At 47.9% G+C, this 24,886-nt stretch overlaps 7 protein-coding genes across 7 annotated transcripts; 4 read left to right on the top strand and 3 right to left on the bottom strand.

The window, feature by feature from the left end:
* Positions 1 to 40: 40 nt before the first annotated feature.
* On the bottom strand, positions 41 to 6,981 carry stt4 (1-phosphatidylinositol 4-kinase STT4). The gene is made up of 11 exons (XM_025529673.1): positions 6,912 to 6,981; positions 6,676 to 6,859; positions 3,912 to 6,620; positions 3,749 to 3,857; positions 3,550 to 3,687; positions 3,136 to 3,496; positions 2,706 to 3,077; positions 2,393 to 2,648; positions 2,116 to 2,319; positions 1,778 to 2,065; positions 41 to 1,724 (listed from the first exon to the last, which is right to left on the bottom strand). Exons 1-11 carry the CDS (start codon positions 6,917 to 6,919, stop codon positions 456 to 458), a joined length of 5,898 nt encoding a protein of 1,965 aa, XP_025385605.1. The 5' UTR covers positions 6,920 to 6,981; the 3' UTR covers positions 41 to 455.
* Positions 6,982 to 7,994: 1,013 nt separating this feature from the next.
* Positions 7,995 to 10,653, top strand: BO83DRAFT_92468 (CAMK family serine/threonine-protein kinase). The gene is made up of 5 exons (XM_025537709.1): positions 7,995 to 8,182; positions 8,244 to 8,766; positions 8,817 to 9,409; positions 9,472 to 9,602; positions 9,660 to 10,653. Exons 1-5 carry the CDS (start codon positions 8,141 to 8,143, stop codon positions 10,363 to 10,365), a joined length of 1,995 nt encoding a protein of 664 aa, XP_025385604.1. The 5' UTR covers positions 7,995 to 8,140; the 3' UTR covers positions 10,366 to 10,653.
* Positions 10,654 to 11,342: 689 nt separating this feature from the next.
* Positions 11,343 to 13,659, top strand: BO83DRAFT_365490 (cytochrome P450). Its single transcript, XM_025529672.1, has 4 exons — positions 11,343 to 11,778; positions 11,843 to 12,040; positions 12,090 to 13,148; positions 13,223 to 13,659. The coding sequence occupies exons 1-4, from the start codon at positions 11,533 to 11,535 to the stop codon at positions 13,292 to 13,294; spliced, it is 1,575 nt and encodes a 524-aa protein (XP_025385603.1). The 5' UTR covers positions 11,343 to 11,532; the 3' UTR covers positions 13,295 to 13,659.
* BO83DRAFT_342548 (mitochondrial 37S ribosomal protein mS41) lies at positions 13,660 to 14,682 on the bottom strand. Its single transcript, XM_025528661.1, has one exon. The coding sequence runs from the start codon at positions 14,489 to 14,491 to the stop codon at positions 13,775 to 13,777; it is 717 nt and encodes a 238-aa protein (XP_025385602.1). The 5' UTR covers positions 14,492 to 14,682; the 3' UTR covers positions 13,660 to 13,774.
* Positions 14,683 to 14,958: 276 nt separating this feature from the next.
* On the top strand, positions 14,959 to 16,301 carry kin28 (TFIIH complex serine/threonine-protein kinase subunit KIN28; the record flags this gene model as incomplete). The annotated part of the gene is made up of 2 exons (XM_025527736.1): positions 14,959 to 15,157; positions 15,280 to 16,301. The coding sequence occupies 2 exons, from the start codon at positions 14,959 to 14,961 to the stop codon at positions 16,299 to 16,301; spliced, it is 1,221 nt and encodes a 406-aa protein (XP_025385601.1).
* Positions 16,302 to 19,148: 2,847 nt separating this feature from the next.
* On the top strand, positions 19,149 to 22,066 carry BO83DRAFT_390956 (putative kinesin family protein (KipA); the record flags this gene model as incomplete). Its single annotated transcript, XM_025532882.1, has 2 exons — positions 19,149 to 19,920; positions 19,995 to 22,066. The coding sequence occupies 2 exons, from the start codon at positions 19,149 to 19,151 to the stop codon at positions 22,064 to 22,066; spliced, it is 2,844 nt and encodes a 947-aa protein (XP_025385600.1).
* Positions 22,067 to 22,885: 819 nt separating this feature from the next.
* BO83DRAFT_418998 (diacylglycerol acyltransferase type 2A) lies at positions 22,886 to 24,736 on the bottom strand. The gene is made up of 2 exons (XM_025534855.1): positions 24,275 to 24,736; positions 22,886 to 24,214 (listed from the first exon to the last, which is right to left on the bottom strand). Exons 1-2 carry the CDS (start codon positions 24,472 to 24,474, stop codon positions 23,188 to 23,190), a joined length of 1,227 nt encoding a protein of 408 aa, XP_025385599.1. The 5' UTR covers positions 24,475 to 24,736; the 3' UTR covers positions 22,886 to 23,187.
* Positions 24,737 to 24,886: the final 150 nt, after the last annotated feature.

Genomic DNA, 24,886 nt, shown 5'->3' with positions numbered 1-24,886 from the left:
AGAGAATTATATAATATATGCCAGACGGCATTGTATATGTATTTCAGGCCCAAGCTAATAACTACTTGCAAGTAAAAAATAAAGTAATTGGAATGTTTTCTATAGAGCATCAAGTGAGTGGGTCAGAGCTATTGTTTTCGACATCCGCGAACACGATGAGCCACAAGTCGGGCTCTGCCCTTCATCTGAAAGCACCACACAAAGTGATAAGGATAAGAAGCGCGGGTATTTCTAAGGCTTTGACTGGACACCACTCTGTCCTTATCTGAGCAAGAAAGTAACTGCAATGAGAATGAATGGTGGCATTGAAACAGAGTTGAATGATCGACTTTGACTTCACAAATAGCGGATACCCCGAGAGCAGCGTTAGAGCCAAACGAAACGAGGGGAAAAAGGGAGTCTGTGGCAGGATCTCACACCCGCTGCGTTCCCCGGATGGAAAGAGCTTATGAGGTCTAATAGGGAATGCCATTGGTTAGAAGCTGGAATTGGTCATATCCCTTTGTCGAAACGCTCATGTACGACTTGCGGACGAGCTCACGCATGTATTCAGCTGCTTCCCTCTCGGTTTTATCGAGTACAAATCGATCGCGGAAGTTCTTCAACGTATCCGGCTTGAAGCAGGGAAGACCGCTGTCAAGCATCAGTGACACGATGTGGGACAGCTTAGAACTGTACGGACGCGAAGCAAGGAATGCCTTCACAACCAGTGACTCAAACCACTTGTAAGGCTGCGTGCTAGTAGGGCTATGAGAACCACCACCGGGGAGACCGAGCCCACTACCCGAGCCGCTCCCTGGATGGGTGTGTGCATGATGAGTACCACTCATCACCGCAACCATCTCGGATGTCAACTTGAAGGGGGCACGCTCGAATCGCACACCTCCCGGTGCGATATCGAAACAGAACCCGAAGTCAATATGGATGATGTGGCCAGCGTCGTCAACCATGATGTTCCCGTTATGCCGATCTTTGAACTGTAGGAGATAGGAGATGACAGAATAAGCAGCCATGCTCTTGACAAAATTGGTGCGTGCTTCCTGGAACCGTATAGATTCCTCCCCTCCATACTTGGAGATAAAGTAGTCATACAGGCCATTGACTGCCTCGCGACCCAACATATCGCGAGAGATCGAATTGGGAAGCACATCAATAACGCCACAACCGGGGGCCGTTGAAGTAACTCGATATGGGAACACCCAAACATCAAGGCCAACACTAGCGAATATACCCCTGAAAGCAGCAATCATTTGCAAAGCCAACATGTCTTGACGGCAGTCATCACCAACTTTGAAAATGGCTGACTGCCATACTTCATAGGTTTCTTGATCCCCATTTGAAGGTCGTGTATCACCAGTCTTTTGAGTGATTTTGTCATCTTCTGACCGTGCCCTGGTTTTCTGAATTCTGAACGTCGCCATATAGGGCGCCTTTGCGTGGCTCTGGAGAGGTTTGCCGGATTTGCGATCGATTCCCACAACAACACCGTCGGGATTGCTCGGAAGATATACACCGACTTCCACCTTGATCTTACGAAGTTCCTCTTCAATCTTCTCCTTTTTCTCTGCCTTGCTTCTTTTGATGTAGGGTCGAAGCTTTCCGGAAATGCCCGTAATTTCATTGAAAAAGGAGAATTCTTTCTCATAAAACTCACGCTCCTCATCTGTGAAGCTTGAGATCAAAGCATCCATGAATTTGTCCAGTGTTGGTTTGAGAGGGTCCGGCTAATGTTACTCGTTAATAAGTTCATTGACAGATAACACTCGGTTGCACTCACAATCTGAGAATCCTCATCTTTGTAGGAATTGGCTTTCATATTCCATATGACTTGGTGCGCAAACAGCTGAGACAACTTCGCTGTCTCCATGATATATCTTTCTACGTAGCCCAGTGCATCATATCGTAAAGCTTGGACCAATTGTGGCACAAAGTAGAAACGAACATCGACTGAATGACTTTCCAGGGCTTTCATCGCATACTGCAGTATGAAGGGATGGTTTCCATAGGCGGGTAGAAAGTAAGTCAGGGCTTCGGCAGGGTTGACAGGGGCCCAGTATAGGAGGAACTATCCTCATCAGTCCAGAATCATAAAAACCTAAGCGACGATTGGCATACCTTCAGCTGGCTATGGACGTCGGCAGGAAGAGCAGACCCAAAAAGGACTTCAAGGGCATCTGGCTCGTCAATAGCCTTGTCCGGAAAGTTGAGCAGTAACCACCGGATGTCGTTCTTTAACTTTGTAGACGGGAAGCGGGTAGAAAGATGTATGGCCAACCCTGGGGCTTCGGACCACGCCAGACGTAGTAGATTGGTTGCATCCTGCACGAGGTGTTAAATGCAATTATGTTTATCACGGGCATCAAGCAGTATGCTCGTTGACAGGATAACATACCTCCGTAAACACCCTGACTGCAGCTGACTGTGCCATATTATGTTTCCGGTCTGGTTCCAAGGGGTAAAGCCAAACCCTAAGGCGTGACCTTTCGTCCTCCAGAAGGATCTGGAGAAGCTCCTGTCTTGCTTGAAGCGTCCTAGAAGAGCTGCGACTGTGACCAGTAACTCCAGCGATATCTGCTAGAGCGGAAGAAACGTCTCCTAGGATCCTGTCCTCGGCCTTGATCTGTAACCGGTTGCCACCGAACGACCACCTACACATGAGTGAGCTTAGTGTGAATATTTAAAAGTAGTAACCAGATGGAACGTACCTCGGTGGATGTCTAAACCAAGTCAAAGCGGCGGACAAAATCTGGTCCTTGAGCTTCCACTCAAGATTTCGGTCTGGTAACCGGGAGTCCTTCAATACCCGTAGTCCAAACAAGACAATACGAAAATGTAGTTCCCTGGCCAGGGGGTGACCACTGGCCTGCAATAGTCCCACACTTGTTTTATCAACAAAACGGCCGAAAAGTGACTTGACCTGAAAGTTTGCAAGCCGGACAGCAGCAAAATGACTTTCGAAGAACTGCAGAAGCTGGAAATGTGGTGTCAGGATACCTTGGGATTTTTGTTGATTCTTCGCCATCAGAGCTTTGTCGCTGGGGAGCAGCTCGATCTTGCTGAACATTGGATCAACGTAGCTATGTACCCTTGAATAAGCATTGAATCGGAAAGTGCTAGTAGACGAGCTTTACTTACTTGCAATTTAGGTCAAACAGCCCCTTTCGGCGCTGAATCGATTTTTCCCAGGATCCAATAACTTCTACCAAGATTTTGGACTCCACTCTCGGATTCTCATGCATTACTCCGAGCCAGAGGGGTATACCAATGTCCATCGACTCCTTCGAGAATATCTCAAAAGGTATCTGAACCAAGTACTGAGCAATGAAAGCAGAAGGATCATTATCACTGCACAGGAGGCCCGCAGCTTGCCGTAGCACATCCCGAACAGCGACGGTAGGGACAACTTCTCCTGACTTCAATCGTGCGTTGAGTTGATACAGCGTATCCTCCATAACTTTATTTGCAGATAGCAAAGACCCGGAAAGCAGATTATGAGCTGGTTATCCCATATTAGCACCTTCAACGTTCACAAATTGAAATATTACCCACCACCAAGCCCATTAGGTCCCTGCGTTGGGCCACTGACACTTTGTGCACACAAAGTTCTATAGTTCTGACGAGTGGAATACTGAGAAATGAAGTCGGAAGCGACATTTATCTTGCTTAGGCCGTGGCTATCCATTGAACCTGGAAGAACATGGAACATTAGAAAAACAGTAGCTGAGTCAAGACCGAAGTGTTGTCCTACCAAGACGTTGATCACTGCTCGGGATAAGCGATCCCATCTCAAGCGCGAAAGAGCGCCCCAACAGAATGTTGCCATATCCAGCATGGTCGTCCGAAAGAGATAGGTATGTCTTGACAAGGTGGGTCAGTCGCTTTCCGGAGTTTTCGATAGCAGAATGTCATACCTGGAGCAGGCCTTTTACATCCAAGGGTGCAATATCCATAGCCGCCGCTACCCATGTTTTAGATCGTTCAAGCAGAACATCTAATGTTCTTTTCCTGAAGTTATAGTTGTCGGGTAGATCGGCTTTGACCAAACCTGTGGGTGAAGTGAATGACGGATTCCATTCAAACTCATCGAGTTCTCCTTCGAGACATGAGCGCCACATGACGGTCAGAAGCTCGAGCAAAGCGAAAAGGGAGTGCTTCTCACACAGAGCCGATGGACATTCGTTTATGATCTTGTTAGCACAGAGTACAGCGACGTTCTGTACCCTTTCAACACGATGACTGCAAGCGATAAAGAAGCCGGCTAGTTCTCTTGATAGATAAGCAACAGAGAAGCCTTCGGATGTTCCGGACATCGTCAGCGAAAGGTAACTGGCTACTACCTTCTCTGCAATCGCACTCATACAGCTGGTCATTTCTGTAGTAGCTATGGCCGGGTCGCGGAAGTAATCAAGGAACCCAGTACATTTGCCGGACAGCGCACGAAACTTCTCGACCAAGATCGTAGCGTTGAGGAAAACTACTTGCGGATAGCTTAATCGCTTTGTTTCGGCCTCGTGGCCAGGGAGTTCAGCAAGGAGAGTTCGCTTCTGTTCTTGCAAACGTTGTGAGCCCATTCCTCGCCTAAGGATTGTGTTCAACTCAACGTCGCTTTCCGTTGCCTCCATACGATCTTCGGAGACAAGGGGAGGAGAGTGCTTGGCAAGTAAGCGCAGCTCCTCAAAATGGCTTTGACCAACAGCTGAATGCATGGATATCCCATGTACTGCGATATTGAACCATGCATCCCTGAATAGAGCAGACACATCCTGATCGTAGTATGTGATAGTATCTGCACTATCCTGCTGTTTCTGGTCTGACGACACGAGCAAAGCCAAGGGCCTTAGAAGAGGACCGATTTCGTCGGCTGCAAGAGCAAGCTCCTTCTGCCTCTCACTTTCGAGATTGGTAGCATCGCCCTTGTTTACGACATTCTCCAGCAGATGAACCAAATATACACCGTATAGTGGTGAGTCTCTTTTCAACGTGATAGAGAGATATGCCAATGCACTCTTAACAGCATCAGTAACACTGTTATAGCCCCTGGCCATGCCATCACGGTATGCTCGATCATAGAACTTGAGCAGGAGCTGAAACTCGGCTTGCCCGTTACTCAATGATATAGCAGCTGTTTCCGTAATGATAAAAGCGTCAATAGTAGCATTCACCTTCCCAATCTTCTGTAGCAACATGGACTGGGCCAAAGCGCTTATTTTCTCATCATTGCAGCTGGCTGCGATCTGTACAATAGCTCGGACGACATTTTTGTACGAAAGATTATTTGATTCGTCATCACCTGAAAACGAAACCACACTGCCAGTTCTGGTGGTTGGAAATGCGAGAGGCGTATTTCCATGGGCGGGACTATCCCCAAGCATGTGGCTTTGATACGACTTGTCGGTCCCTGAGCCAGAGCTGAGAACATTCCCTAGGGAGTAGAGTGTAGTAATAACAGAATCTTGAGATAGACCACCGAGAACATGTGCAAGGCATTTGCCTGCAATAGAACCGGTGGTACCGGTCGGTGCACCTCCTTCAACGATGAATCTCAACAAAGAGCGGCTCCCTGAGGATGCCATCGTTATAGAAGCTCGCGAAACGACTGCCATGCTTGTCAGAACCGCTGTTGCTAATTCAGCATGAGCCATCTGTCTCGGATCCATAAGTGTGTCTTCTAGCCATGATACAAAGTCTTCCGTATTCGTTGTACCTTCACACAGGATGATACAATTCAAGTATCCAACTAGAGCTAGGGCTTTCATGGAAAAAGCAAGTCGTTGCTTCCAGGGGGAGCCAAGTTGCAGATAATCCGAGCCATCTTCTAGGAGCTGGATTTCATCAGCGATGATGGCTGCCACCCGATCGATAAGAGCGATCTCTGTGTCGTCAGAACTTGTAGCGGTGCCTAATTCAGGCAGGCTATCGTGTGAAAACTCGACACCTGATGTGCCATCTATGTCGGCCGCACGTGTAACGCATGACTTGATGAACCTGATGAAACCTTCCTGGAGCAACATAGCCCCTAGAGGACGGCCATCGGCATCATAACGGCGAGTATATTTTCTCCACTCCCTGAGCAGATAACCAGGCATGCTTCCATTCCGCACAATAGACGAGGCAGTCTCAACGGCTACCAAGAACCGCTCGCAGAGCATCGACCGCAAGTTGTTGGCTAAATGAAGCTTCTCGCTTGGAGCCCAGAACGAAGAGAGTGCAGCCGAAGCTCCCAGAAAGCCGACAAGTGAGGCGGATATCGATAGCACGCTGGTTGATTCATGTTCGGCATCCCGACTGTTTGCTTCTGCTTGGTAGTGATGAAGGGGCGCAACTGCTTTGATAGCTTCGGCACAATTGCTCAGATACTCATTGAAAGCACCGGCCACGATGCTACGCAGCTGTGGATGGCTAGAACCCAGGGAGAGAAGAGCCAACGTGAGATTATGAGTCAGGCTCTCCCAGGGCGAAGGTTTCACATTGTGAAGAAAGGGTGAAGGTCGGAAAAGTTGGCTATGCGATTCGGGAAGGTATTGTGACAAAAGTGATACCAGTCTCGAAGCATGCTCGATGTTGGTCACGGAAGGGGACGCTTTACATAGAGCAACCAGCACGTCTAGCTCTTTCATACCCTGAAGAGGTCAGTCTAGAAGCCACCTACGAAGCAGAGAAAAGGAGCTAACGAACCATAGGCACCCGCGATGTAGGAGCTTGGGCTTGCAAGATACCGTTAAGGGTATCGTTCGACGGGTGTGCGGGGCATAGTGACTGCTGGGCGAGTCGTGCGATGTCTGAATCGCTGCCGCATTCTGGTCCCTTGACTGCTAATGCCGCAAGCCTATTCAAAGCCGAAGCTCTGATAGTCGGGGGGCTACGGATCCTATCAGCACAAAACTTAACCATTAGACTTGCAGCTAGCCTACCCATCCATAGTCCCAGATTAATGCAGCTAGTTAGCGTTTATCGGCTTTAAGTGCGTGTGGTGACGAATAAACTGTTGTTTCCCAGAGCACTAATGTCAATTGCCAAAGGTAGCAAGGGGGAGCCCCTTGATAGGAGATTATGTGTTAGCGTCCCGCGGAGTACGGGGAGCTGGAGAACCTCGGTACGGCAGACACGTGGGCCTCAACGCTTCTGTGTTGCACTCATGAACATTGACTGTTTAGCTTTCATCTGGGGAAGGCGTCTCTTTGGGGAGCTCAATGCTTCCTCCAGAGACTTCAAGGGCCGATAAGGATTTCATGCAGAGTTCTATCCGTCTTCACTTACATAGTGAGTTATGCTCCTATGCAGTGTTTGGTTGATGATAGTATACTATCATCTCCACTCAGATCCTGCAGTCTCTCTACTGTGTAAGCTTTTATGTATACCATAACTATATAATAGTTTACACACCCATCAATCGCGACATGATCTTAAATGGTACCCAATTTCATTAGCGACCAAAAGTCGCTCAATGTCAAAGCCGGTATTACTTCATTTGTTATTCAATTGATGACATCGGAGTCAACTTCAGAACCAACTACAAAGTACGTGTGCTACAGTATTCAAGTATTAGGCGTTGAACCTGTAGGTTGAGTCAAGAATGCTAAAGTCCATTTGAGAGGCAGAAATGTTCAGCTAAGTAAATTGTCTATGAGTATACATATCCCTCATCTCCAATTTAATTCCACACGTATCTATACAATGTGAGGGGTGCTGGGTCGAAAGCGGTGACAGTATTTATGATAAATGACGACTTAAGCCGTAGGGTGTTGCTTGGTGCGACCTACCCATACCGGGAGCTGAATTACCACGCGCTCAAGGTTGTTTGTAACCTACTTCTATGTACACTGCAGCCTCGATTTGTTCTACAATAGATCGCTCTGTCTACCTCTTTGCATTAGCCAAATCTAGGTTTTCCAGTGAAATTACTTTTTCGGTTCTCTTGCTGCCCCTTTGATTTGCTCGCCCGTATTTTCTCCAGTGTTCATACATACCTTCTTGACTTCTCCACTTGAGCATTTCCCCCCTAGCCTCGAAGCATAGGAGAGACCCGGCGATATCTGCAGTGCTATTACTCTGGTTGCTATGCCTTTTTGAGTTCTGAGCCGTGCAAGCCAAGCTGATTTTGTGACTATTGGTACTTGACAGGATGTGAATAGGGAATAAAATGGCACCACAGAACGAAAAAAGCTCCCTCAAGCGTGGCAGAGTATGTTGTTACCATTAATTCCCTTGTGACTAGTTGGACTGACGATGGCGTAAACATCTAGGCCTCCGCCGATAATGATTCACAAGATCTTAAAAAGCCACGACGCTCCGAGAGGAACAATCCCCAAAGCAAAGCACAGGCTTTAGACGATCAGTCCTATTTGCCTACACCCTTGACCCAACGAGATTCAACTGCCACAGACATCGAAAAGGAGACGACTGCTACACCAGATGAGCCTGGCCGAAAATTACATCGGCGGACACCTTCAGATTCGGAACTCCCTCAAGATAGTTCATCACCTCCTAGCGATACACAAGCCCTTTCTCAATTTGTTTACCCCCCTAGAGCATTTGCCGATGAAGTCGAAGACGAAGCTGCAGAGGGAGTCTGGGGATACCTTCTTCCGCTTGATGATAAGGTCCGCCGTCCTCTGGTACTGAGGAAACGCGGAGGATGCGAGGAGCGCAAATCCGCAGCATCTACGACAAACTCCAAGAAAGGGTCCGCGAAAACGAGTGCGGGTTCCGTTAGTAAACAAAAGAATTCACCTAGCGGCTACCTAATAGGCCGACACCCTGAATGCGGTAGGTATCCAGATCAGGTTGTCTTACAAACAATTAACGAAGCTTACCAGACCTGGTGATAAACATTCCTACTGTGTCGAATCGACATGCTTTGGTATTTTCCGAAAATAGGAAAGGCGATGCCGTTGCCTTTCTCCAGGATCTCTCCACTAATGGTACTTTTGTCAATGATGCAATGGTGGGCCAAAATAAACACCGTGAACTTGAAGATGGCGATGAGGTCACCATCCTAGATGAAGCACGTTTTGTTTTCAGATATCCTCGGACACGAGACACCAATCGTTTCCGCCAACAATATAGGCTTCTGCAACAGCTTGGGAAAGGCCATTTCGCCACAGTCTACCTTTGCGTAGAACGGTCTACGGGGGCTCAGTATGCCGTGAAAGTTTTTGAGAAACGTTCTGGTGACTCGCAGCGCTCCCAGAACGAAGTTCTTCATCAGGAAATCGGTATCTTGAAGGGCGTCAGTCATCCGAATCTGCTTTGCCTCAGAGATACATTCGATGAAAGCGACGGCGTTTATCTTGTCCTGGAACTCGCTCCAGAAGGCGAATTGTTCAATTTGATTATCAGCCGGCAGAAATTCTCAGAAAGTGAGACTCGTTGCATCTTTGGCCAATTGTTTGAGGGGCTGAAGTATTTGGTATGTTCTACCACCTCCATGCCCATTATTTTTCGATAGTAGCGACTAAAGCAGTGTGTTAGCACGATCGAGGTATCATTCATCGTGACATTAAACCTGAAAATATTCTGGTCGCGGACAAAGAATTGACAGTGAAACTTGGTGATTTTGGATTAGCCAAGATTATCGGTGAAGACTCGTTTACTACCACACTGTATGGCACGTACTCCCATATATTTTTATTTTTGTGCTAACGATTATATTTGGTAAGATGCGGCACACCAACCTGTGAGTCTTCTAATCCGCTCGAAAGCCAGAAAATTAATACTGATTCTGTAGATGTCGCGCCAGAAATACTACAGGAGCGGCGCTATCGGAAATACACAAAGGCTGTGGATGTCTGGTCTCTCGGGGTCGTCTTATACATATGCCTTTGCGGATTTCCCCCATTCTCTGACGAATTATACACACCTGAGCACCCGTACACTTTAGCACAGCAAATACAACAAGGGAGCTTCGACTATCCGTCTCCGTATTGGGACACTGTGGGTGATCTGGCATTGGATCTGATAGACCGAATGCTCACAGTTAACGTTGACGACCGAATTACGGTGGATGAATGCTTAGAGCACCCATGGATCACAGGAAAGCAGCCTAGTGTTTCTGACAGCACAGACGGCCTGACTGGGGCTTTGGGAAAGCTAGACTTCTCAAAAAGAAAGCTAGCGCGCGAAAGGACACTTCTCAGCAATATCAATGATGTTGGCTACAGTGAACATGAGCAGAAAAGTGGTGCTCCTGTCAAAGTTTTCCACAAAAACAATGCTGGGAAACGTGTTCACAACCATCCAGCAAAGAATGCACAAGAGCGTGAAGTATCCCCTAACGAGAAAAGTGCCCCGAATAACTTCGCCAACCTTGGAGAACAAGGTGATCCAGTTTTGTTCGATGACAACCTGAAAAATGGGCGTAACTGAAGAGAAGATAGCCTTCTGCAACTGAAGATTCTCTGAAGCCATCGACTTGAGTATGTGGACCGTGGCAGAAACCAAGGTCGGGTTAAGTGTATTTCTCAGGGACTGTCGCTTCCTTGGCTGGGTGACATTAGCGCGCTTTACAAGTACTTGAAGGCATAGGCATAAGTCTACTCTACTCTCTAATCGACTTTTAATACCTAGAGTAATAATAGCCTGAGTTGACAGTCTACAGCATACATAGACTTGGGAGCTTCACCTCGTAAACACACTAGCTTTCAATTACTAACCAGGGGACACTTCCAAGAGCGGCCCAATATCATACGATGGCTACTTTTACAATGAAACGCGCGAGTTCAATCCGAGAAGAACCAAGGAAGGGCCCCCTCAAAAGAGAGCGAGAGAGAAAGTTGATTTCATATTGCTGCAAGGGAATGCTTCCTCAATAGACGGGCAATCCTACTTGTTTGGTATGCAAGACCTACCTGCATCGATGGGTTGCGTATCCGGCACACACATTTACATAGTGAGTGTCGGGCTTGTTCTCTTTAAAAACAGAGCGATTAGGACGAGTCATATACTCCACAATGTATAGCATGGGAGGGTAGGATGAATCGGCGCTCCTAGTACACAATGGGAACGTATAATAGTACTAGTATGGAGTACTACCACTAGTTAGATTCTAACTACTAATTAGGAGTAACTGGGTAGCGAAATGCGTATTTCGTATTGTGCAGCTATGTACGTACGGAGTACCAGGGGCAGGAACGGGCCTGGATCCACTCGGAGGAGCGGCTGGGTAGTACGTACCAGTACCTTTCAGACTTTTGGACTGTCCAGTTCCTGCTAGGGGAGGAGCCGCGGGCGCGGAGCCGTTCAGATTGGTACGCCCACCAAGAATCCGTGAGCGGGTCGAGGCTACTAGTAGTACTTTACTAAGGGCGCTCACTTACTGGCAAGTGGCGTGCTGCCGTTTTTCTCTCTTGCTTGTACTTACCCAAAAGTGCACTTTCCTGCGCTGTTGCAAGCAATTCACACATCTGTCGCGCTTCCACGCCGAGGGCTAGGAAGGTGCCTCTGCTTTAATCATTCTTCCCTTGTGAACATAACCAACTCACAACTCACTCCAATTGTCTGTTCCGGTCATTCTGTTTCCGCTTTTGTCCCATCATGGGCCTGCTCGCGGTCGTTCTCGACAGCCTCTGCGAGCGCTGCTCGAACACGTCAATTCTAGTACTCCTGGGGATCGGACTGTCATCCCTGCTGGCTGTCTCCATCATTCTCAATGTCCTAAGACAGTTGTTATTCAAGAACCCCAATGAGCCCCCTCTGGTGTTTCACTGGTTTCCATTCATAGGTAGCACAATTAGCTATGGCATGGATCCTTATAAATTCTTCTTCGACTGTCGCGCAAAGGTATGGACTAGTAATATGAAAGTATCGATCTTTTGTTTTTATGCTGACTCGTGTCTACCTACAGTACGGCGATATCTTCACCTTCATTCTCCTCGGCAAAAAGACAACAGTTTATCTGGGAACCAGGGGCAATGATTTCATTTTAAACGGAAAGCTACGTGATGTCTGTGCTGAAGAAGTCTACTCCCCACTTACAACCCCTGTCTTTGGGCGTAACGTGGTGTATGATTGTCCCAATGCCAAACTTATGGAGCAGAAGAAGGTGAGCTTGAGCATGGAGAGAGTATTGACACGTATACTGATGATTGTAGTTTGTCAAATTCGGTCTCACATCAGATGCCCTGCGTTCGTACGTTCGTTTGATCACCAACGAGGTAGATGACTTTGTCGAGCATTCTGCGGCTTTCCAGGGATCAAGTGGCGTTTTTGACGTCTGCAAAACCATCGCAGAGATTACCATCTACACTGCGTCACGTTCTCTTCAAGGAAAGGAAGTCCGGAGTCGGTTCGATTCTACTTTCGCCGAATTATACCATGATCTTGACATGGGGTTTGCTCCTATCAACTTCATGCTCCCTTGGGCACCCCTTCCTCACAACCGGAAACGTGATGCTGCACAGAAAAGGATGACCGAAACTTATATGGAGATTGTCAAAGAACGCCGTACGGGTGGAAACAAGAAGGATTCTGAGGATATGGTCTGGAACCTCATGTCCTGCGTTTACAAAGATGGCACTCCTGTTCCAGACGAGGAAATCGCACACATGATGATTGCCTTGCTTATGGCTGGCCAGCATTCTTCTTCATCGACAGCTTCATGGATAGTCTTGCACCTTGCAAGAAATCCAGAAATCATGGAAGAGTTATATGCCGAACAGATCCGTGTGCTCGGGTCAGATCTTCCACCTCTTACTTATGAAAATTTGCAGAAGCTTGACTTGCACGCTAAGGTCATCAAAGAGACACTACGAATTCACGCGCCGATCCATTCAATCATCCGCGCAGTCAAAAACCCAATGCCTGTGGATGGCACGCCATATGTCATTCCAACCAGTCACAATGTCCTTTCATCGCCTGGTGTTACCGCAAGATCAGAGGAATATTTCCCTAACCCTCTCAAATGGGATCCTCACCGCTGGGATGAGACTATTGCAGCCAATGCGGAAGAAGAAGATCAAATTGATTATGGATATGGTCTTGTCAGCAAAGGCACTAATAGCCCCTACCTTCCATTCGGTGCAGGACGTCACAGATGCATTGGTGAACAATTCGCCTACGTGCAGCTTGGTGCAATTACCGCGGCTTTGGTGAGGTTATTCAAATTCCGCAACCTGCCAAACGTCAAGGATATCCCGGAAACAGACTACTCGGTAAGTCACGCTATCTTCAAAGCGAGCATGCGTCGACCTTTGTGGCTACGATTGACAAGGCTGACCAATTCTAGTCTCTCTTTTCCAAGCCTGCTGGCAAGTCTATCATTCAATTTGAGAAGCGCGCTACCGCCGTTAAATCATAACGACCTGCCTCTGTTACTGCATAGAACCGCCTTTTGTGATTGTTCTCAAACCTCTTATGTAATATGATGGAAATGACTGGATAACAGTCTTTCATGGAATTGTTCTTATGTTTCTCCCTTGGGGCTTTAATGACCGGTTTCCTCTCATGTAATGGCTGCTTGTACAGTACTTCAATCCAATGTCTTGATCTAGGGTTGACAATGAGTGAGATTGTATTCTGGGTACGCGGTTTGCTCGCATTTGAAGAAGCCTTAATGTATCTATAGCCAATCTAACTGTCCCATACAGGCGTTATATGGGACAGCCATCCTACCACAAATATAATACTTTTCCTGAACGCGATGGAAAACAGTGTCAACAACCGGAATAACCGTTAATCTATGAAATATAATACATGTGACATGACTGCAATATAAGCGCCCTTTAAGATACAACAGAGGTGGGAAAGACAAGTATGTGTGTGTTCTGTGTCGTGGTCCTTAGTTTCCCTTCTTCCTCTCTTCGCTTCGCTTCTTAGCCCGAACTTCAGCACGTCTCCTTTCACCACCGTCCACTTTGTGGCCGAGCTTGTCCTCCCACATGCCCTCCTCGACTTTGATTAGGGCTGCACTACCATTTGTTCCTTTAATCGGTTGAAGATACGGGCCGCTGATAGCAGAACCGGCAGTGATTTTCATGCGCGCAAACTTCTTGAGGGGTTTCGTGGGATCATGGGTATATTCAGAAGCATCCGGCGGAATGTTGACAATGACTCTTTTCATCCCTGGAGATAAAGTAGCCGAGGAATTCAAAGGGTGCGATGTCTCCTTGTTCAGTGTCGGAACTTCAACAACTCGAAGCTGCGCAACGCCATCGACCACGTTCTCCAGGTCTCCACCCGGCCCATAGATCCCCTGCCTGAACTTGTCCATCTTGCGAAGCAGGTAACGTCGCTGGCGTGCTGGCTCAATGCCTAGATCCCGAAGTTCAGAGGAACTGGAAGTGAATAGCTTATCCCAGGAAGGTAGCTTGCTCGCATGCTTGTGCATCCCACGACCGATCAACTTAAGAAAAGTCTCGACATCAGGAACAAAGGGAGTGGGTGACGGCAGAGAAGGGGCGCCCGTGTTCTTATGAAAACTTCGTATGAACTGTTTGCTTGTCGTCAAGGATCTCATCACTTGCAAGGGCAAGCGGTGCGAGCTGCGCGTCGCCATTTTGTCGTCGGGGTTTCTTCAGGACAACCGATGCGGTCTCGGAGATGTGGATTGAAGAGTGTCGACAATTCTTTGTAAAACACGAGATCTGGGAGGGTACGGAAATGAAAAAAAAAAAAAAATAAAAATAAAAATATCGGGCCCCTTCCCCGTCGCTGATAATCGTCCGGATTTGGTAGCGTAGTTAAGAGTTAGATGCCTTCGCTGTCGGTCCCGACCATCCTGGAGAAAAGTTCGGCGGGATGCGCAGTTCCGGGGCAAGTCCCGGGATCAACAAAACTCCGAACTTTGATCCTAGCTTCATATATACTCAAGGCAACTTGTGCTATATCTTGCCAACCAGACCGACATTCTTGGCTGTTAACTTTCCCTGCCCATCAGTCTTCGCTCTCTGGCATGCTGCTGCTGCGCCGGTGATACTAATCATTCTCTCCCTATCCATTGGGTTGAGGGCATATAAGCAGACGATGGCGGTTTCGCCTTTGGTCCCCCACGCTTCATCAGTTGCAGCTTCAAGCTCAAATGCAGGCAATAAGTTCGAGAATGACTCTGGCATCAACCCACCTAACAAGACGAAGCGCTCATCGTCGCCCCAGCGCATGAAGAACCCTGACCGTGAAATCACGGAGCAACTTAACGACGATGTGAGGCACAAGTACATAAAAGGTACTGAACCCCCATCACTTGCCTTAGTTCCATTGTCAAACGTATTCTTTCATTTCCATAATTCTTTCCCTTACTATCTCAGTAGTGCCAGCATTACGATACTAATCATGGCCAAATCACAGATAAGAAGTTGGGTGAGGGAACTTATGCTGTAGTGTTTCTTGGACACCTCCGCACCGACCCATCGTCATTTGTTGCAATAAAGAAGATTAAGGTCAATGCTGAATACAAAGATGGGCTTTCTATGGACGCTATTCGAGAGGTAAAATATCTCCAAGAGCTTTCTCATCCAAATATAATTGCACTCCACGATGTGTTCTCGTCCAAGGATCAAAACCTCAATCTGGTCCTCGAATACCTGCCACGCGGTGATCTTGAGATGCTCATCAGGGATAGCAATATTCATTACGGTGCCGCCGATGTTAAAGCCTGGATGGGCATGCTTGCCAGGGGTGTTTGGTTCTGTCATGAAAATTACATCCTGCACCGAGATATCAAACCAAACAATCTTCTAGTCGCCGCTGACGGCGAGGTCAAGCTGGCAGATTTTGGTTTGGCCAGGTCGTTCGCCGACCCATACTTGAATATGACACACCAGGTGATCACACGCTGGTATCGACCTCCCGAGCTACTTTTCGGTGCGCGACAGTATTCTGGAGCTGTCGACGTTTGGTCCATGGGAATGGTTTTTGCTGAGCTCCTTCTACGGGTTCCATTTGTCGCAGGGAATTCAGACTTGGATCAAATCTCCAAGATTTGCGAAGCCTTCGGGACACCAACTGAGGAGAACTGGCCAGGCGTGACTAGATTGCCGAATTACATACCTGCCGATCCGAATCATATTGTGCCTTTACAAGGTCGAGATTTCTTTCTCCGGCAGTTTCCCACGGCTGGGCCTGTTGGGGCAGATTTGCTCATGTCGATGTGTACCCTGGATCCCAGAAAACGAGGCACCGCCTGCCAAATCCTACAACACGGCTGGTGGCTTGCGGAACCGAAGCCAACCAAGAAACAAGATCTTCCTAGAAAAGTTGGCGGAACCAAAAAAATGGGCGATGATTTAACGAGGCGAGGTGGGGAGCTTGACGATACTTCCTTTAAAAATGCCGCTCGACAATTGGATTTTGGCGCGGCAAGGGACTGATAAACGCATGTGCGTCTTCTCTTCCCAGTCGCACACGGTCATACTTGCATTTTCCTGGTACCTTAGGATACTGTGCCATGCCATTGGTCAAAGATCAGAAGGTTCGGGGGAAATTAAACATAAGTTCATCGGGATATCCGAGTCATACAGAGTTCAAGGATGAGCAACAATATATGTCAGGTATCCTGAGGCATATAGAAATTCATCCGACGCAGGAAAAGGGCGCTGATCTCCCACAGTGTCGACCTGTGCCACACCATCAAGGAAGGGACATGGCAATCGGCCCATCATTGGTGAACTTCATGTCTTGAGATAAGACCCGCTCATCGACAGTGTGGATTGCGCCCAGATATGCGGGTGAGATTAGCGACAAAGTAACTGAGTGATTATCGCAAATCGATGCGGACTCAATCAAGAGTTGCAAGTTCAGCAGAAAGTTGTCGAATTAACACCAGCCGCTCAATGGTTCGCGGGTTCATGTGATCGTCAAAACCTTAACAGTTGTGGAGTCGGAACCATCATGACTCGAAGGGGTCAGCTGTATTATTCCACATAAGTCTCAGACAAGGAGAAATCCCCCAGATTTCTTGTGTGCATGTGTTCGTCCAACGGGCTCTGTGGCTAGAAGGGTTGACGCTTGTGTATGCTGTTTTCTTGGCATCGTATGTGCGGAAACGCAAGCAGGATCGCTCAGTAGCAGGGATCGACATTGATACCTTCATGGAGAAATTGATCGACAAAGCCCACCCCCTATCGTGGGAACATAAGTGTTCTGTACTGCACACTGCATCTGATGGAAATTATCATATCCTGCAGGACACATGTAAATATTATTCAGCCGCCTTTGGATCGGGCAAGGAAATTAGCCACCTCATTCTTTCGAGACAAGTATTTGAAGGGAATATAGGGCAGTATTAATAAATAATATGAAGTGAAATGCGTTTTGGTAAGTGGATGGCTGCTACAGATGATAAAGACGCCAAAGCCCCTTACGGAGGTTTAATTAAACATTAAAAGACGGCCTCCGTCTGTTAGCGTCTGGTCCCTCCGACAGGATTTCCACTTGAGAGGGGTTTTAAAAATGAGACAGCAACTGATGCTCAATCTCCTTTAACAGCTAGGTACACAGCACAGACATTGCACTTCTATTCGGACTGTCACTGCTTAACTTCGAGATGACAGAACAGTGCCTCATCCGAAAATATTACCCTTTGGGAATTCAGGGACCGTGTTGCGGAATAATCAGTGAAAACGATGCAATGGGAAGGTAATTGTTTCATTGCGCTAAGTATGTCCAAATTTGTGGTGCTGAAATTCAAAAGAAAGTACTTAGAACTGCCGCATATACATTTACGTAGAGACGGAGTTCCAAACTGCACAATGTGTCTGGGCAACACATCTACTTTACTTTGTTTTATAGTGTGACACTGGTACTGGATGGGTATTGATGTCGAATACGACAACTTGAATTACCAGGGGAATTTTCGAGTTAAATCTTAAGATACTTGAGCCCTAGCACTAGATGAAACATCGTCCGGTAATTGAGTTTCTACTAAGAAACCCCATCCGAGTGCCTAGGCACCTTGGGTATAGATCCATAACTTACTGTAAGTTTCCAGGTAGTACCGTATAGGAGGTATCCTATACAAAGTTCCCGCATATTTTTGTTGGATCCCTGATTAGCTTTAGTTTTTTTGGCCGGTATCTCAGGCTCCAGAAAGGTCCACCGTCCGAGAGGGTTAAACTGCACCACATAGGGGTGTATACTGGGGTTACATGCTATACGGTACCGGTGGAAGCAACAGTCAACTCATTGGTGCCGGTAATGATTTCAACTACTACCAGCATCATCACACTGTACGACGGTATAGTCTAAGTAGTAAATGAATAAAAAAAAAATTAGTTATCTTGCTCTAACCAGGAAGTGGGTTAAGTTGCTACTACGCCCCTCATAACCTGACTCCCGGCCTTTTACCCGTCCCGTGCGGCACTAAAGATTGAAAGGACCAACCCTTGGAGCCTCCTTCAACCCAACGCCTCGCGTTCGAGGCGGATTGCGGCGTACTGGGTATCCTGCCTATCTGAAGCGATTAATTACTTGTCTAGCCATTCTTTGGGTCATGTCTGATTTGCACACAGGCCCTCTTCTCAAGTATTAACGTTCCCGATCAGCGCCCCCTCTTCAAACGCCATCCATCACTTGGCAGTGCCGGTCTCCAGTTCGCTGTTGTCGTAATAAGAAAGAAGCCTGTTCAAACCTGCCAGGGCTGAAACGGGATAATTGACGTCGGCCCATAACCTACACACGTGCCCAACGCTGCAAGAGACCCAGCCAGCAAGGGCTTTCGGACACATCTGTGTCGTGCGCAAAGGCTGGCGCTTGTTTACGTTACAGTCCCCTTATCTCAGCCCGCAACATCCTACTAGTCTTTGGACGATTTGCGGAAACGTCCGACTTGAGAATCGGCCTTCGACAGACGGAACTGCCTCATACCAAAGCAAGGTGAGTCTCGATAGCTTGGACCTTGACAGCCGAGTATACCTGTTATCGTTCTACTGCCCCCCTGTCTCTTCACATATCAAACAAGCTCCTTTCCACAGAGGCACAAACGCGTAACAATGTGTTGCACTCCAATCTGAAAGCCAGTCATCTGGTGATGTTGTTGTATGTTTTGATAGCCTCTTATTGCCAAGTCTAACAGATTCATATCTTCTAATATAGGCGCGAATTCGGACTTTAACCGGACACATACGGATGGCCGCCGCAAGAAACACCGATTGATAAGTCCATGTGCCAACACCGCATGGTATTATAATAAGCCTCATATAACAGACAGTCACTTGAGAATGTCGACCTTACCGCCTTCGTCGCGGACGGCCTCTAACTCTTCGGCTGGGCCCTGTCCTCAATTTCCAGCTCCTAGGTCACGGAAAAGCCTTCCTGTTGCATCTGACACGTCAAGGGCGCCGTCCCCATCCCAAACGGCCCTCAAGACGCGCACCCCTTCTAGCCCTAGAGCAAGTCTAGGACGACACCTCCTGTCTAACTCGATGACCAATACTAGCACATCGCGGACCGTGGCCGGTAGCCGGGTTCCGAGTAGCCCCGATAAATCGCTGCGACGAACCATCAGCATTGCAGCGTTTCCTCAGCCACCTAGGTCAGGAAGCCGCCCTTCTACTGCATCTTCAATATCGGGAATACAGGGCGTCGTCCATCCATCTGGGAGTGTAAAGGGCAGGAAAAGCTCGAGACTAAGTACTGGAACCACCAGTAGTTACCGGAGTTCTAAAACCGCATCGTTGCTGAGTGGCGCTGGGGATGCGAAATCCATTTCGACTACTGAAGCTCGAGATGCGGAAGGCTCCCCTTCACAAAGCAGGAGCTCATCTGCGCAAGGATCTTACTCAACTAGTGCAACTACGTTTGAAGATGCCGATGAAGGCGTACCAAAGTCAAACTCGAGGCCGAAAGAGACAAAGGGAAATGTCATCGTGAGCGTCCGAGTACGCCCTGATGTGAATGGTGCCGAAACCGCAAAGACCCCTGAATGGTCAGTAGATGGGAGGCACGGCCTCATCTCTTATAACGGAAAGGAGGGCGGCGATTATTCGTTTGGTAAGAATATCCTTCGTATCCTCTTTGGGCACAGCAAGGAATACGTGGCTTACGCTTCTCTATTTCCTCGTTAGATAATGTGTTCTCACCTCATGAACATAACGCGAAGATTTACGACTCTGCAGCGAAACGTCTAGTGAGGCGGGTAATGGAAGGATATCATGGTACAGTCTTCGCTTACGGCATGACTGGTACTGGCAAGACGTTTTCCATGCAAGGAACTGCAACCTCCCCGGGAGTGATACCGTTGGCAATAACAGACATATTCTCCTTCATTAGGGAAACACCACATCGAGAGTTCTTGTTGCGTGTCAGCTATCTGGAGATATACAACGAGAAAATTCACGATCTGCTGTCAGCCTCGGTATCTGGCGGAACCGCTGCCCCTCAACAGGAGGAAATCAAGCTCCGTGAAGACAGCAAACGTGGTGTATATGCCACGCCACTGAAAGAAGAGATTGTTCAAAGCCCTACACAGCTTCTCCGTGTGATCGCGAGGGGCGACCATGCTAGGCGGACCGGTAGCACGCAGTTTAACGCTCGCAGCTCTCGAAGTCACGCGGTTGTTCAAATTGTTGTCGAGAGCAGGGAACGAGTGCCTGCCGGAGCTTCTCAAGATAGACGGTCAGGCTTGGTACCAGGTGGAGTCCGAGTGTCAACGCTGAGTCTAATCGATCTTGCTGGTTCAGAGCGCGCTGCTGAGGACAAGGAACGGCGTACGGAAGGCGCCCATATTAACAAAAGCTTGCTTACTTTGGGAACTATTATCTCTAAACTATCGGAAGCAAGAGATAAGACCGGCAACCCAACTGATAAAGAGGGGAAGCACCTTCCATATCGGGACAGCAAACTCACGAGATTACTGCAGCCTGCTTTGTCAGGGAACTCACTGGTCAGTATTCTTTGCACGGTTCAGCTAGGAGGGACAGCCAAGTCTCATTCCGGCGAAACGCTCAACACCTTGAAGTTCGCAGCTCGAGCCAAGAACAGCATTGTCAGCCATGCTAAACGCGCGGAGGAAGCATTTGGTAGTGGTGGTGGTGATGCTGGAAGCAGAGTTCTCCTGGAGCGGTACCGTATGGAGATTCAGACGCTCCGTAACCAGTTAGAGAGTCAGACCAAGGCCCAAGCTGAGAAGGAGCTGAAGCTGGAAGAGCAGCAGCTCGAAAAAGAAGCACATGCACGCCACGAAGAGCAAATGCTTGAAATGCAACTGGCTCGGACAGCATTAAAGGAAAGGATCGAGCATTTGAATCGTTTGATTCTATGTTCAAAGTCTACTGGTGTAAATACCTATGGAAGCATATCCGCTCTTGGTCGCCTTTCAAGGATGTCGGCTACCGAAACTGGATCTCGATCCTTGCGTTCGTCACTCAGCCAGTCTACATTAGGCGCATACGGGCACTCGTCGCTCCGACCAGTCTCCTTTCTTTCTACTAACAGCAGTGATTACCCCGGTAATCAACCGTTCTCAAATGTTCATCTTGGGAATGAAGAGGAGGATGATTTTATTGGCGAATTTGCGGATGGAAAAGCAAGCGCCCAAAGACAAATCGCAGCCCTTCAGGCCGACCTTAACGACAAGAATCGCTATATCTCTACTCTAGAGCGGCGGCTTCTGCAAGCACGACGGTCCAGTCATTCCCGCATGTCCATAGGTGTGAAGGCTGGGGGCACTACTTCCGACGCCCCTGATGTACTAGCTCTTTTACGGGAGAAAGACATGGAGATCAATGAGCTTCGTCTACAACTAGACGATAAGGACCGGATGCTTGCTGCCCTTCGTTCTGCTGCTCGACACCGAGATCTTGCCCATTCAGCAGCCGACTCCTTCGTGTCAGACACAAAAGAAAGACCCGGGCGTCAGGAACATCAACCCGATGGCGATGACTCAGCGGCTTATGACTCGGCCGTTGGTCTCTGTTCACCACTCAAAGAGGAAGAAACGGAAGAAAAGAGGCGTGGCATGGACGATGTGTCACGCATTTTGGACGAGATGCTACAGGACCACCTTGAGAGTGGGCACCTCATCAAGGGCTCTCGTGGGAGTGTTCGCGTTGCCGCAGAAAGTCGGCGGGCATCTGAATCCATGACCGGTTTGCCAGGGTTGAGCACGGGCACTACGGATTTGGCAAGCTCTGGCTGAGGCCAGAAATCTTTAATTACGTCCTCTGTTCTCAATTTGGCCCGTCTTTTCGCGGGACACTCTTTCCTCTTCACGTCCTTTATAATCCTGCTCAGGGCAGGCAGTATGCCTGTGGTTTGACTGCCTTTCCGCCACGCGCCATTCAGCACACAATCTCTGGCTCATGGTTCTCACCTCTTCCGTCTTGCCTTACCTCGCACCCTCTTCGTTGTCATTCCACGTTTCTTTCTATAATACCCTTTTTTGTGTGGACTGATCTAGATACCCGGTTTCCCTTGCTCTTTTCTGGCTTCGTCTTGTGCTTCCTTTTCATCCATTTCTCTGTCTCAATATTCCTGTTACGCTTGCCTGGTGGTAGGCATGTTGATTGGTAATGACATAATGAAAATACGTTGAGAGGGTAGAAGGACATAATCATTCCTTTCCAAACCTTTATTCCCAATGATCTGTAGTGGAGAATCCTAATCTGGTCCCTAGAGGTTCCGCCTGGACATATATTCCTTGAGAAGTGTTGATTGGGACCGTGTCATAGCAACCAATAGTAGTCATTATATCGTGGAATGGGAATGGTGACTTAGGATCTTTGTTTCATGAATCTGGTTCTAGGTGGATTAGGTCTAACTGTTGGAATATACCTGGGCCTTTATTTGAACAGGTGTTGATACAGCTAGTTGACTTTGTGGTCAAACATACCTTTCCTGCCAATGGACTTCTCTGCGGCAGGAGTAGTAGGGTGTATCCAACATGCAATCATGCGGTATTTAGACAAACACTATATAAATACATTCTCCTAACAAAACACTGCTGCTCGGCATGTAAGTAAAATGAACAGCCTAGTACTGAGATTATAAGATTTGGTGCATTCCAACTGAGTAAAACCTTGATAGAACCTAGACAGGTTTAGACGGGTACACGTTTGGAGCCCTCTGGTTAATAATGATAATAATAATAATAATAATAGATATAGTCAGACCTTGAGCCTAATTCCGTTCTCACCTGGAACCTTATGTGCCTAATAACCTAAATATCAAGACACAAGTATGTATAAGCATATGTATAGAGATAGAGATACAGAACAAACCCCATCCTTTGTCTCCGATAAATGTCGCTGTTAGCGTTCGTCAAGCAACGATTTCGATCTCCGATGTCCTATCCTTTGCATATTTATCTTTCCACTCTTCCCATATTCTTTCTAATTCCTGCACGTACAAGGAATGGAGATGGTTTATATAATCATCGTCGATCTTCCCCCTATCACGCTGCTGCACAACATGGATTGGACGACCGACAACAATGTTGAGTGGCCGACGATATGGCATCAAACCGACGTCATAGTTGAACACGCCACGGGCATGGAATAACGGGATAGTGAATCCCAATGTGTGTTTGACCAGCATCTGCAATTTGTGTATAAGAGGATGGTTTTCAGAGCGCACTTGTTCATAGAGATCATTTTCACCAAAGGCCAGTACAGGCACAAGATCGGCGCCAGTGTGAATTGCCAGTTTGATAAAACCTTTACGCCTCTTGAGTACAAGGCGCAATGTATGCGGAAGAGCATCAAGAGACTCGCGAGCACCACCTATGACGATAGTTATAGCACGTCCCATTCCTTCCCCATCAATGCCGCCCTTTGATAGCAGGTTCTCGCATGACTCGCGCGAGACACTGGCAATCCCCATGCCTAGCGCATATTCCCTGTAGAAGGGAATTCGAAAATTTGAATCAAGCGTAAGCAAGGTGTTGGTGATACCAGGGAAGAGTCTTGCAAAACCAAGAGCCTCGGTAGCAAACGCTGCAAAAGCGCCATGAGAGATGATTCCATGCGGATGATAACCAAAAATATACTTCCGGGTTGGGAGGAGAGGTTCTGACCGATGCAAGCGGGCCGGGAAATACGATGCATATATTGACCACACGCCGAGTGAACGTAAGAAGTCACACCTACCTCTCAAATCACCCGACGTGGCTGCCGTTGAAAAAAGGGATATATAGATAAGGTAAGGCAGTATGATAGGCCAGAATAAGGGGATTGCGCACACAAAGAAAAATGCTGTTAACAGGATCGCTATGGTCAGAGTATGGCATAACACCACCAGAGTCTGTAAGCGCCGTTCGAGTCCAACATTGAGTGGGGCCCAACGGATACTAGAAGAGCGCTTGTTAGAGACCGAGACTCGAGGGGGAAATCTCGCATGGGATATCTACCTTGGCCCCCTTGACTCCTTCATGGTTTCTTGGGCTGCTTGGGGAGCAGCACCATCAGGCATTACGGACGACCTTGCCTTGTATGGCAAACTGGCTCGTTTCCAGAGCCCTTTGAGAGACCCTTCAGTAGCTGTAGGTTGTAGCGCTGCATTTTCCTGGCCAGATGGAACAAGGCCTGGTGGTGTATCGGAGGGCGACATCCGTTGACCGGATGCGTAGAAAATAGACCAGAGCGAGTCCGAGACACCGCTTCTGAAATATTTATCTGGAGTTGGATGATGAACACGTCAAAGGATCCGAACTTGTTTTGACTGGGCTTCAATTGTGGGCTCATCACCTGAGTACCAGGTAATGATTGAGAGCCAAATAATTCGATAGCGCCCAAGACAGTGAATATATCCCAAAAGCCTTGAAGCTAGCGGCTAGAAGATGCAGATGCTTCGTCGAAGTGGTGAGACCGTGAGAGACTACGTAACAACTAGGTTGCTGCCAGGACGGGGTTGGTTTCTAGGTTGTGGGTCCGTGGGCAGGCACCCCACGTCATTTTCCCTTACTGTGTATACTATACTAACTAAGTAGCGACTAGTAGGACCAATTCGTACCAAGGTACTG

This window comes from Aspergillus eucalypticola (assembly GCF_003184535.1).
Source record: "Aspergillus eucalypticola CBS 122712 chromosome Unknown BO83scaffold_21, whole genome shotgun sequence".
Taxonomy (NCBI): Eukaryota; Fungi; Ascomycota; class Eurotiomycetes; order Eurotiales; family Aspergillaceae; genus Aspergillus; species Aspergillus eucalypticola.
The sequence above is the reverse complement of the archived record's forward strand: the minus strand, read 5'-3'. Positions and strand labels throughout refer to the sequence as shown.